Below are 13,925 nucleotides of genomic sequence, written 5' to 3'. Positions count from 1 at the left end.
TGTTTGTTGCAAATATTCAGTTTTGTATTTCATGTTTGTGGCATTTTCAGTTTTGTATTTCATGTATATTTTGTATGTTATGTTTGTTTTATGTGGACCCCATAAAGAGTAGCTGCTGCATTAGTGGCAGCTAATGGGGATCTGAATAAAGGAAAGGAAAGGAAAGAAGGTGATTCATTTCTGTGCTATAAATAACACAATTTAAGATGGAAGCTTGGGGAAATAAATAAATGGACCCTGGGCTGTGATTGGCCCCCGGGCTGTACTTTGGACATGCCTGATTTACAGTATTTGTATTATTGAAATGATTTCTCACTGCAGTACCCGTGTGTGCCAGCAGGGGGCAGCACCGCAGTTAGTGTCACATCTAATAAACATGAGCGAGAAGACGAGGAAGAGAAGACGAAGAAGAAGGCGACCATGTTGATTTAAAGGAATAAGAAACACAATAGAGGCGATTAATTTCAACTAAAATCAAGGAGAAAGGGGAATTGTAAAGAAAATAGCTGATAACCGCATACTGGGTATCCCGTATAAAATAACAGAGGAACTAAGGTAGGTGTTCTGAGTCCCTGAGAGTCACATTTAGTTAAAAAACATCGAAGTTGTTGTGAGCTGCTAGCTAGCACAGAGCTCCCGTCTGAGAGAGAGGAGTTATATCTGTTTATTGTGACATATATAGTGTTTACGGTGATATATCAAATGACTTAACGAAACAAACCATAACTTTAAATGTAGAAAGTCACATTTCCGTGTTAAAGCTCATACAAATGTCAAAACGCTAATGTCGAAGCGGCTTAAGTGAGCTAGGAGCTAACACTGGCTTAGTGAGCAGGTAGCATCAAGCTAACGATGAGAGTGAAATGAGTAAAAGCTGAAATATTTATGAAACTACTTAAAGGTTTGAGGCAGAGCAGGGATGTGAAACATGCAGAGAATAGTTGTGGACTTGAAAATGTTTTTTGTTCTTCTGAATGGAAAACAGGAGAGTTTGAAACTTGCTGAAATATTTGGGAATTCTTCTGATTGAAACTGTAAAATATTCATTTCAGTAAGATCTAACACTTGCACAGGTGGAGAGGTTTTTAATGTTAAATATTGGCAATTTGGGCTTCAATAATCTGCTTCAGGTGGGCAGCCACCTGGTAGGTTCACCTGTGAGGAATTAAACCAATCAAAGCAAATCAAAGCAAGTTAAGGTCTAAACATGTTGCAGGACAGTGATACCTTTGTCAAACTAAGGGGTCTTCTCTCTTTTTCCCTATTCGTTATATAACCAAAGTTTTATTTAAAATGATGTACAAGTACAAGTGATTGTAATTCAGATTCAGATTCAGACAGCTTTATTGATCCCAAGAAGGGCAATTCATTTATAGCTTACCATACAACATTTAACCTCTACAACACATCCATCATATATACATGCTACAAGTCAGGCACCGGGTCTGTACATGGGACCAGAGGGTCTGTGGAGGACAGCATAAGTTAAAGTAATAAATAAATAACAGTAAAATACGACAACATTTAAAAGACGATATAATCTCTTGTCATACCAATGTTATTTAAAATGACTAGAAAGACTGCCGTCTGAGTTTAAAAGCCTGATAGCAGACAGGATAAAATAAATTGTCACGTTCTTTAATTTCCATGCAGTGTCCCAACTTGACAGACAAACAGACCAAAGGTGACTGGACTCCACTCAAATTAGCCAACACGTATCTTATTGTCCTCCTCTCATTTGATTTCTTTCATCTCAGAGTTTTTCAGAAACAGTTCTTACTAATCAGGTGAAAAACCTTCAAATAAAGGAAAAAAAGACAAAGAAATACCTGCATCAAACACATGCAAATGCAGCAGAGCAAGAAAACCACAAAGCAGCATCCAATTCAATTTAACTTAAACAACTGCCTATCATTGCTTTTTTACAGGAAATTGATAACTTTGTCAAACTAAGGGCTTTTTTTTCTTCTTTCTTCTTCCCTATCCGTTATATAATCAAAGTTTGACTTTAAAGGATGTCCAAGTTTTTGATTGTAAGGAATTTCTTGGTTAATGATCATAAACAAGATACAGTCGAGTAAGAACTTCTCATTTTTTGACATTTTTACAGATTAAAACAACACGTGACATTTAACAGCTGATTGAGAATACTTAGAATTAAGGATGTAACGACACACTCAACCCACGATTCGATTCGAATCCCGATTTTTGGTTCACGATACGATTCACTCATGATTCTCTAACGATTTTCAAGAAAACTGGATTCAACTCAAAATTTGAATAACTATTATTTTAGTTCAACTCTCAGATATCGACAGTTGCAATATATATTATTTCTCTTATATTGCTTTGTAAACAAAGTAATCCTTTTTCATTTTTAAAGTGTGTTTTAACTCAAATAAAACCACTGCACACTTTTTTTCAGCACCTTGCAAAAAAACTAGAATCACTGTCCAAAAATACCTTGTTGGAAAATTTCAGAACAATTATTGAGAAATGGAAAGTGAACAAATCCCAAATGAAAGTATTAAATATAAAAAAAAAATAAGGTAAATCTCTTTAAATGAATGGAATAATGGAATGTAAATTTAAAGTATTTTCCTTGATCGCATTTTGGAAATGTTAACGATCAATTATTGTTTAATCATTAAAAAAACGTCAAAGTTTTCCATGTCAAAAATAAGAAGGTCAAATTTTTCCCCCTTAATCAAATTTTCATTCACAACACAGTGTATATAACTGACGGTATTAAACAGCTTTGGATCATATTGAGGTGTTCAAAATGTTAAACGCGCTGAATATCAACGTGAGGAGCAGGCTTATAAATAATCTCTGTGGACGCATGGTGATAGAGTGAAGACTCAGACTTCAACATGTGGATTTACTGCAACAGGACAACTGAACAGGATCATATTTTGGACTCAGTGTGCAGTTTTCTTGTTCTTATTGAGAAAAATAAGCATTTAGACGCGGTCAGGTGTCCGCTGGGAGCACAACCGGGTCAGAATCAGTCTCGCGGCGGAGAAAAAAAGCGCTCATGGAGACCTGTCAGTCAGCCCCCAGCCCCCAGCTGAGCGTCTCCGCTGTGTGCAGTCAGCTGATTCTGAAACATGCTTTAAACTTAAAACACCTCCACTCAGCGAGTGACGAGAGAGCAGCTTAAGAGACTTGGACAAGCAGAGTACAATGCAGATAGCGCCTTCTACTGTTTAACAATAATATCTTGATCCAAATTATGTTGAATCAATTTTAATCCCCCCTTATTTGTATCAATTTTTTACCGTCTTGCGTTATATCGTTACATCCCTACTTAAAATAATCAAAGTGTAGTTCAGAATACACTCTTAAGACCTTTATATTTAATCCATGATACAATTTTTGTGAACAATATGAATATTTGCACCGAGGAAGTCTAAATCAGGAAACACCTGTTCCTATTTTTTATTTGTTTACCTCCCCTCCTGTTTGATTGAATTGAGTTGATTTCTTTCTTGTCTCTTTTTAGGTGACATGTTTTGAGTTGTTGGCTGACTGAGCGGAGGCAGAGGGTCTATCACAGCCACACTCACACAGTTCACGCGCTGACCCGAGGACCTGTGGTGTCAGGGGAGAACGGGTCGAACACCTGGAGGAGAGAGGAAACGCACACTGAGGACTAAAAAGGGGTGGAAAGCTTTTTGGCTTTGGACTACATAACCCCCCTTGTGTGTAAACAGATTTCAGGATCTTATTTTTTTTTTTTTCTGGTGTGGACCGACGTATATCCACCGGTGGAAATAAACGGAGAGCGTTATAGACTATATGATTTTGGGGAAAAACTTGTACAAAGCTGGACATCCTATTTCTTCAAGGACAGGGATATTGAGCAACTCTATGGACTCAAGTGAAAAAACAGGAAATCTTGTTCAATTTAGAAACAGAAGTTTGAGCATTGAAATAAGATTATATTGAAGAAGCTGTTCCCCAAGTTCAGATTGCCTTAGTTGTTCTATTTCAGGACTTGAACCGCTTTGATACTTGTTCACATATAATTTTTCTATACTGGGAGCAAGTATATTCATGCATATGAATGCAGATTTCTCTTCATTTCGAAGAGCTTTTGTGTAAAAACATTTTTTTGTTGTTGTCGTTGCTGTACGTCAGTCACTCTGTTGTTGAAGGGGACCGAACTGCACGTACATGTGTATATGTAAATACTATCAACTGACTTCTGTTGTGAAAGCTTTGGACTTTAAAAGAATAGAGAATATTGTTTGTTAATGCTTTATTAATTTTTTTTTTACTTTTGAAGAGAATTTTTAAAAAGAAAAACCTAAGAGGCAAAAATCTAAGACTTTTAAGAGAAAAAAAACAAGAAAAGAACGGAAAAGAGGAACAATGGCAACGGCTAGAACAGAAAACGTCGGCCCGGTCGTCATGGGACTGAACAAGCAGAACGGACAGATCAGAGGACAGACCAAACCAGCTCCAGTCCAGCCAGCACCCACAACTCAAGGAAAGGCTTTGGGTGCACCCCAGATAGCAGGCGGCGCCCCTCAGGAAGGAGGAGGCATCAAGTTTGGAGACGACTGGAAAAAGAGCTTAAAGCTCCCTCCCAAAGACAACAGGGTCAAAACCTCAGTGAGTCAAACACTTTGTTACTGATACGTCTATAAAACTATGTCTCAGCTGTTGTTCTAACCACTCTGTGTCTGCTGCAGGATGTCACGTCCACGAAGGGTAACGAGTTTGAAGATTACTGTCTCAAAAGAGAACTCCTGATGGGCATCTTTGAGATGGGATGGGAGAAACCTTCTCCTATTCAGGTTTGTTAAGTTTAATCTTCAGACCAAATGAACAGTGACTCTCGTGCCTAACCAAGCGGCAATCTCCGGTCTCAAAATATGAAGCCCATGCGGAAGTGTTATAAACTGCAAAACATCGAGCGTCCACTTGAGGCTGGCTGCAGAAACACCGGACTCCACATCCACACCAATTCAAAAAAGACGATCTTTGCAGCAGAAATAAACATATTTCCAGCCTGGTTCAAAAAACGGCTTCAGTCTAAGTAGCTAATTTCTCTGTCGGCACACATCGTACAGGGGGTGAATTTTTTTATAACACGGCAGTTCAGAAGATATTAAGATTACGAGTTTCTGCCCATGACAGGCGGGAACACTGTAGCTGTTGGCTAGGAGGCTCAAATCCTGCCTCTTTACCTCATATTAGCTCGACAGAATTTAGGTTGAGTTCAGCATTTCCAATATGGCTCCCGCTGACGATTGGCTTCAAAACAGCGCTACAGAAACATATGGGTGACTTCACGGACACGATGTCCATTATGTATACAGTCTATGTACCTAACAGGAGTGATAAGGAGAACATTTTAGCATCTGTTCTTTTGTTTTTTTAGTCCTCCTCTTATATGGCCAGTTTGCCTTCAGTGAAAAGGTAATGGAGGAGATTCCTATAGGAAACGTGGAAGACAAAGGTCTCTAAAGTATCAGGTTTTGTGTTGCCAAGCTGTTGTTTTGGTGAGTTTCACACAAAAAATATATACTTTAGAGAACCTTTAAAAGTCTTAAATGTCTTTAAGTTATAAAATATGGGTGTAGGATCTGTGATGTGGGCTTTGAGCCTCCTAGCCAACAGCTACAGTGTTCCCGCCTGTCAATGAAGTCAGCTGTGCCTCTCATTGGAAGACTCGTAATCTAAATATCTTTGAAATTGCCGCGTTAGAAACAAATTCACCCCCCCTACAGTGTGTGCCGATCGAGAAATGAGCTATCCAGACTACACTCGTCTTTTGTACCAGGCTGTAAACATGTTTATTTCTGCTGTAAAGATCAGCTTTTTTGAATTGGTGTGTATGGGGTTTCCGGTACTTCTAGAGCCAGCCTCAAGCGGATCCTCGATGAACTGCAGTGTCTACCACTTCCACAATGGACTCATATTTTTGGACCGGAGGTTGCAGCTTATACTCTAAGTACAAAGATGTCTCAAAGTACAAGATGTTGTAGGAGTAGGAGGGGAGGCATTCAAATCTATAAGCAGAAGAGCTTTGGGTTTTGTGAAGGTTTACACAGGAAATGAAGACGGCCACACTATCTCAAGGGAAATATTTCATTATAGTGGTTGTAGTGACTTGATTATCTTTTGTTTCTGTAGTGCTGTATTATAATAACTGGACAGTAAATGCAGGGAACTTATTCTAACACCATATAATGTTATTTTGTGTTCATTTGAAGCCACTTTCTGCATAATAGCAAACGTGTACTGAATACTTCAGTTGTTAAAATGCTGTAAGAGTCTAAACAAACATTACAGAGTTGAATGTTAACATCTTTTCATGAACAGTGGTTGCAAACATCTGATCAATGCAGAGTTAGTAATGTAAGATCCTGAACTACAGTATATTCACCAAATGATGCGACAGCTATGTTTCTGTTCTCACAGGAGGAGAGTATTCCCATCGCTCTGTCTGGACGAGATATTCTGGCTCGGGCGAAGAATGGTACAGGGAAAAGTGGAGCCTATCTCATCCCTATGCTGGAGAGAATAGACCTGAAAAAGGACCACATACAGGGTGAGGGACTGCCTGCAGTTTTATACACTTGACCTTTTTTGTAAAGAGGCTGTCCACTCGCGTCCTCGCTTATGCAACATCAGCCCCAGTCCGTCTCCTACTCTCCATGGGCTTGAAAATGTTCGTTTTATGTTTTTAAGGATCAGAAGATGGTAAGGTTTTTGTTGAAAGTGCTTGACCTTTAAAATTGTGCAGTACATTATTGTATTTGTGATAAAGCGCTCTAATAATCCTATTTGTTTACTGCCTGGTGCCTCACACCAGCGCATACATGGAGCTTCATTGGCTGATAATGTAGCTGAAACAAGAAGGGGAAAGTAAATATTATTAAATCTTTTTTTTGGGAGGCAACTTTTGGTTTTGGTCGTCCTAAAAGTGTTTGAATTCTTCTCAAAATAACCTTTCAGACCTCTACTTATCTTCCAGTCTACCTCCCCTGTTCCCCTGCTTGTAGGTTTTTCCCTCAAGTATATAAATGTCTTGTTTCCTCCACACTTACCTTGCCTCTGAAGGTATGGGCATTAAAGCTAAAATACTATTCCATAATCATTGACATCTATTGGACGATTATTCAAATAATCACACAGACAGACCATTAACAGCCCGTTTGTTTGGCAGTCGTGTTAACCAGTAGCATGAGGAGGTGCTGCTAGTAGCGGGTGCTGACAGCGTCTGTCTCGATCTTCATGTCGATGTTCCTGTGATGCGGCATGGCGTGTGTGTGTGTGTGTGTGTGTGTGTGTGTGTGTGTGTGTGTGTGTGTGTGTGTGTGTTTACATCTTACAGCCATGATCAGCTTCTGGAAATCTGTGTGTAGTAGTGTGAGATTCAGATACAGAGAAAATCACTGCGATTGTTGCAAATGTTTTCTTCTTCTTTTGCTATTTAATGCAGTTAGTATTCTTCTTCTTCTGTTATTTAATGCGGTTAGCAAACAGCTTTGAGACGCTCTGTAGCCACCGTCTGGCGGGAATACCTTATTACAGCCAGGCACCGTTAAAAACGCTGAAAAGATTCTTTTAAAATGAGAAAATATTTGAATTAACTATTCGATTTTTTTAAAGTGAACAAATATTTGAATATTCAAAAATCATTGCCCATCCCTTACATTTGTAGTTTTGTAACACTGCACTTTTTTTCCCCCCTCGCCCCAGCACTTGTCATGGTTCCCACCCGTGAGCTGGCTCTGCAGGTGAGCCAGATCTCCATCCAGATCAGCAAACATCTGGGAGGAGTCAAAGTCATGGCAACCACGGGGGGAACCAACCTGCGAGATGACATCATGCGCCTTGACGAGACCGGTAAGAAACATAACGACACACTTCATGACATGTAGAAGCAACATCAGAAATAGGAAGTGCGTCGGGGCGCTTGTGGCCTCGCGGTCTAAGCGCCCCACGTAGAGGCTTCAGTCCTCGTCGCAGAGGTCGCCGGCTTGACTCCCGGCCGGTCAACCATTTGCTGCATGTCCTCCCCCACTCTCTGCTCCCCACATTTTCTGTCTCTCTTCAGCTGTCCTGTCAATAAAGGCCAAAAAGCCCCAAAATTTAGATTTAAAAAATAATAAGTGTTAGTTGTGTACATGTTGACACAGAGCGGTCAGTCTGTGTGGAAACAAAAGCCCCGTTTCTACCAAGCGGTTCAGTTCGGTTCGTCTCGGTACGGCACGCATTTTGTGGCGTTTCCATTGACTAAAACCGGGACAGGTCCCCAAATTACTGAGCCGTACCGTCCCACTTTTTGGTACCCTTCTGTTGGGGTGCCAGACATACCGATCCGACCCCAGAAGATGGAGCTAGAAACAGTGCAGTCCGTTGATTGGTTGAAAGAATCGTCACTTCCTGTGCAACAGCGGTAATAAAGAACAACACATAACCCCGCCATGTTTAAATCTCCAGTGGACAAGAAACGGCATTCCATGGTCGACCACGGAGGTGCAGACTTTCTGATGTCACACTATTACATAGCTGACGCGGCTATCGGCATCCGGTTTACATGCCGCCCACCAAGTAGGGCACGGTTGGCTGCGGAAAACGCAAACAGGATCAGGCGTTACCGATCCGACCCGTACCAAACTGTACTGATCCATACCAGACCGCTTGGTGGAAACGAGCCAATAGATGCTTCCCTGATCATGTCTTGATGTGTACAACTTGTGTTTTTGTGTTGTTATATAAGAAAAGAAAGATGAAGTAAGACAGCAAACAAAAGTGAGAAGTCCAGTGGAAGAAAAGTTATGAGTCACTCTTTCTCCATCTTTTGTGTGATTTGTAATTCATCTCCTTTTTTCCACAACAGTGCATGTTGTCATCGCTACGCCTGGTAGGATCCTGGACTTGATAAAAAAGGGAGTGGCAAAGGTGGATAAAGTCCAGATGATGGTGATGGATGAGGTAATCAAGAGTAAATCCATTTTTAAAAAGGCGCTTGCATAATCAGTAACACACACTGCCAAAACTATCAGAGTGAAATGATTGATTGAAAAGTTGTTAAATCCTTCATATTCAACTGTTTCCCGTCAGGCGGATAAACTGCTGTCTCAGGACTTCGTGGTGCTTATCGAGGATATCATCAGCTTCCTGCCCAAAAACAGGCAGATCCTGCTCTACTCTGCAACCTTCCCCATCAGCGTGCAGAAGTTCATGGTGAGTCGCCGGCTAATTGCTGCATCGCTCAGCCAACCCCCGTTGGCTCGGAGCCACTTGGCACCACTTGGCTCGCACTGCAGACCAAGCTGTTCTTGCACTGCACCCAGATCTGTGTTTGTGTCAGCCGTTTGTTTGCTTTTTGTTTTTCCGTCTGGCGCAATCCAGCCAGCAGTGGAAGGATCTGATTGTTTGGAGGCTGTTTAAAAGACCAACACAAAGTCCTTAATGAGGCATTCATGCAAACAGACAGTTACATACATGAATACTTCTAATGTCATTTAGATCAAGTGAACAATAAGCTCCTACAGCAAGTCAACAAAGATTAAAAACACACATCCTGTATTCATTTTAAAATGTTGTTCATGCTTAGTTTTTACTTTGTGATCTGCGTACTCTAAACGTTCTCTTCTCTGTGTCCTCGCTGCAGGCCAAGCACCTTCAGAAACCCTATGAGATTAACCTGATGGAGGAGCTGACTCTGAAGGGCATTACTCAGTACTACGCCTACGTCACAGAGAGGCAAAAAGTCCACTGCCTCAACACGCTGTTCTCCAGGGTGACTGACTTACTCTGCATTCACTCTGTCCATGCATTTAGCCTATACCCTCTGCAGGCACAGAGGCACTTCTCTGCAAACTGTAATGGATGCTGAAGACTTAAAAGCATCGAAGCACACTTTGCATGCCAACACAGAGAAAATAAAGCTCTCTATTGTTAAAAGTTACAGGAGCTGCATCTAAGCTTTGATTTTATTAAGCACATGAACTCTCGGACATTCCTCTTTCATCAGTAAATTAAAGATTTTGATCAGGACAAACGTTCGCTGCCGTGATCTGTAACCTGTTTCTAATCTCTTCCCCCCCCCTTCACAGCTTCAGATCAACCAGTCTATTATCTTCTGTAATTCCACTCAGAGGGTGGAGCTCTTGGCCAAGAAGATCACTCAGCTGGGCTACTCCTGCTTCTACATCCACGCCAAGATGATGCAGGTGAGACATGGCTGAGACAGAGAGAGAGAGAGAGAGATGGCATGTGGCCACTGTCTGAGTCACTGATCTAAGTGTAATTCCAGTCTGTTCAAAAATATGTGTGATGTCCTGATGGCTCGCTTGTTCCATCCAGCGTGTCATCCTCACAGTGAAGAAAAAGGACTCGCACTTCACATTTTTAATAACTATTTGAGTCAATTGAAGATAATAAATGTTGAAGGGAAATTGGCTTTGAATATTTGGGGTCCTCCTGGAGGGCTGGAGATCGTAGTTGTGTCTCTGAAGCATTTTGTGTCCGTCTTTTCTTGCAGGAGTACAGAAACCGTGTGTTCCACGACTTCAGAAACGGGCTTTGCAGAAACCTGGTCTGCACTGGTAGGTGTCTGTTCTTCACCGACTTATTTCACTTCACTTCTGCTTAGGAAGAGTTTATAATGCCTTTTTTACTGCCTTCAGATCTCTTCACTCGAGGTATCGACATCCAGGCTGTCAATGTCGTCATCAACTTCGACTTCCCTAAGAATGCTGAGACTTACCTTCATCGCATCGGAAGATCAGGTACTTTGTTTACGTCTTCATAACGAGCACCGGATTGTTGGACTGGAAGTTAGCATAAAACCTCTAAAACACTCCAAGTGTTTGTCATGCTTTTAATGTGTAAGAATGTATGTTGGCTCATTATTCCTCTGCTAATCAGGGCAAACAGTCATGAGGTCTGTCTTATTTTGGATTAGCTCATATAGATACATAATGGGTCTAAAATATCAGTGACTTCTCATATTAATCATATCCTTCCACGTCCCGTCCCACTCAGGGAGGTTTGGTCACCTGGGCCTGGCCATCAACCTGATCACGTCAGAGGACCGCTTCAACCTGAAGGCCATCGAGGACCAGCTGGTGACAGACATCAAACCCATCCCCAGCAGCATCGACAAAAGCCTCTACGTGGCCGAGTTCCACACATCCGGCGGTGACTGTGACGTGGAGGAGGTGGAGGAGAAACCAAGTCGCCAGAAGGACAGCACCTAAAAAAAAAAAAAAGGTGAGATGCTTTGGAGATGACTATTTTTTTGTTGCACAGAAACATGAGAGGCCTGTCTTCCTAATCTGTAGTCTGTCTCTCCTTCAGGACTTTGGGACACACCGGGCTTTTGCACAGACATCAGCGCTTGCACACAGGCTTCAGGCAACTCTTCAGTTTCACCTTTCTCACTTGTTTTCAGAGCCTTTCAGACGGATGTTAAGGCTGTTTTATTTTATTTTTTCTTTGATAATTTTATTTCGGCTAATCCTCAAAGAAAGCTGCCTCATTCCTTTTCAAAGATTCAGAAAGTTCAACAATTGTTTTGCACCAAACTCGCAGAAACAGTTTCCTGCTCACGAGCGTCGTGTTCTTGTATCTGACGGGAATCAAAGCTGAGTTGAAGCGGTCGTTCTCGGAGACGCTTTTTCTTCTCCAGCAGCGAGGTCGATCTCTTTTTATCGTTACAATGGTGCACCTCCACCAGCCACCGTTCTGTCCACGTACACTGTTGTCGTCACTTAAGTGCCTTACTTACTCCCATGTGCACTCATCCATTCATCGCCTGCTGTCGTCTGCCGTGCAGCGGAAAACGAGCACAAATAATCCGAATTCAATAGAAACTCGAGTTTATTCAAACATCCATTATGCAAGGGAAAAAAGACTGCACACACTCGCTCTTCCTGCTGAGATGTGTGCAGAGACATGGCTCAAATCCTTAAAACCCATCCTGAATGTGAACGTTTATTTTTAATGTGAACGTTGCAATAAAAAGGGCAGCTTTATTTAAATACTGCGTGACTGTTTTCCCTTTCACTAAAACATGAGAATACAAGAAGACTGCTAAAGCCCCCCGCCCCCATTCATACTGGTTCATGGATGTTAGCCTGCAAACAGCCTCATGCTGTTACATTATGGCTGTCGCTGGTGAGTTCGCCTGCAGACAGCTGCTGTCTGGAGGTATTTAACATAAAAAAAAAATCACATTGAGCTGGTGAGAACTGTAAAAACATCGACTTCTAACGCTGGTGAAAGAATAGTGTCTCCTCTCCTGCAGGCAGCGGGAATAATGCATCAGAGGCGGCTTCAGCTCAGCTTTGATCGCAGCACAATCCAGTTTCAGCAGGTCGAAGGAGAAGAGCGTTTGTTGACTTTGGTGCAAAACTATAGTTTGAATTTTCTGTTTTTCTTTTCTTACACAGCCGCAACCTTTTTTTGTTTCTTTCTTGAAATGCAAAGTAGTAAAACAAGAGCAAAAAACTTTATTTTCAAGCCCCATCATGACAAAACTGAAGTTGGTGAATGTACAAGTTGTCATTTTGCTCTCTCTATAGCCCAGTGGTTCAAAGCAGAGCTCTCAAACGTACATGTATTGCTGCTGTTGCACATTTAACTCCCCCCTCTCGCTGAAGTGTCCCAGATTTAAGATGATTTAATGGACCACAGGGTGATGCAACCTGCCCCTGTCTAGGAAGAACCACAATGACTCTCAACTAATGAGACTAAAAGAGGTGGAGTTACTTTGCAGCAGCAGCAGCGATACCTTTTATGTTCCTTCTTTTTCTTTTGTTTTTCTAGCACAGCTTCTTTTTTATTTCCTGAATCTAAACAATGTGAGGATGATCTTTTTGAGGGGTGGGGCTCTGTGTTTGAAAGCAAAATTGTAGCATCTTTGAACAGGCAGCTGTGACTTCTTTATTTTGTGTTCCTCCCCTTACAGAGCGTCAATAACGATACAAAAAAAAAAGACATAAAAAAGAAAGTATTTTTGCTTTTCAGATTTTATTTTTTGACGCTGCTTGAGGCAGTTAAAGGGGAGGGGGAGGGTGGGGGGGTTGGGGTTGGTGGGGGGGCTGTAAGGCTTTAGCACTGGGGAACTTGTGGAGGGTTTTTTTTGGGGGGGGGGGGGGGGGTTGCAGAAGCCAAGTGTTTTATCAGCTGCACTTTTGGCATCAAGTTTTTCCTTCTCTCTGGTACTTAAAGAAACGAAACCTTTTGATTTCAAGTCAAAACTACACACAACACTTAGACTACTTGGTGGTTTGAGTGCCAGAGAGAGTGTTTCGTGGAACAGGAGAGAGTTTCTGGAAAGCATGAAAGCACTGCGATCCTCTTAAGATAGTCGCACGCTCGTGTGACGTACGATCCAAAGTGCTGCGATTCGTCTTTTTCAGCAACTCGATCCGTTTTCCACACAGCAATCTTTATACGAGGTGTTCTGAATCATTCTGAGGAAGCAGAATTGTAAAAGATTCATTGTTTACACTAGTCATTTACAATGATAAAACAACAACAACAAATGAAAATACTTTGCTTCGTGGACGAACGAGGAGGAGGAGGCAGAATTTTGTTTCCCTTTTTTTTTTCTCCATGAAATAGATTTTTCAGGATTTACATTGAAGCAAAACCAAAAAGAAGAATGTACGAGTGTGTGTGAGGGAGAAAGAGAGACCTAAAGGCGTGTGTTTGCGTGCGTGCGTGCGTGCGTGCGTGCGTGCGTGCGTGCGTGTGTGTGTGTGTGTGTGAGTGAGAGAGAAAGGCCTAAGAGCTAATGGTCGAGCAAGCTGTGAGTGTGTGTGTGTGTGTGAGTGAACGTGAAGGGAGTGAGATGTGTGTTTTGAAGCTGCGTTTTGTGGAGAATCATTGTGTTTACATGCAGCTTCAAGTCAAACTAATCTGTGGGTGTCGGTCGAGCTGCAAAG

At 41.7% G+C, this 13,925-nt stretch overlaps 1 protein-coding gene across 3 annotated transcripts; it reads left to right on the top strand.

Moving 5' to 3' along the window:
• Positions 1-375: 375 nt before the first annotated feature.
• On the top strand, positions 376-12,988 carry LOC117827788 (probable ATP-dependent RNA helicase ddx6). Of its 3 annotated transcripts, none has more exons than XM_034704584.1 (13): positions 376-555; positions 3,506-4,620; positions 4,701-4,805; positions 6,436-6,565; positions 7,720-7,866; positions 8,864-8,958; positions 9,088-9,210; positions 9,641-9,769; positions 10,086-10,202; positions 10,514-10,577; positions 10,659-10,760; positions 11,017-11,237; positions 11,330-12,988. In XM_034704584.1, exons 2-12 carry the CDS (start codon positions 4,378-4,380, stop codon positions 11,229-11,231), a joined length of 1,470 nt encoding a protein of 489 aa, XP_034560475.1. In that variant the 5' UTR covers positions 376-555; positions 3,506-4,377; the 3' UTR covers positions 11,232-11,237; positions 11,330-12,988. The 3 variants fall into 3 exon arrangements, with proteins under 3 accessions (XP_034560475.1, XP_034560473.1, XP_034560474.1); XM_034704582.1 differs by having other exon boundaries at positions 11,017-11,240; XM_034704583.1 differs by having other exon boundaries at positions 11,017-11,244; positions 11,332-12,988.
• The last annotated feature ends 937 nt before the right edge of the window (positions 12,989-13,925 follow it).

This window comes from Notolabrus celidotus, chromosome 16, assembly GCF_009762535.1.
Source record: "Notolabrus celidotus isolate fNotCel1 chromosome 16, fNotCel1.pri, whole genome shotgun sequence".
NCBI lineage: Eukaryota > Metazoa > Chordata > Actinopteri > Labriformes > Labridae > Notolabrus > Notolabrus celidotus.
Note: the sequence above shows the minus strand (reverse complement) of the source record. Positions and strands in the feature narration are given on the sequence as shown.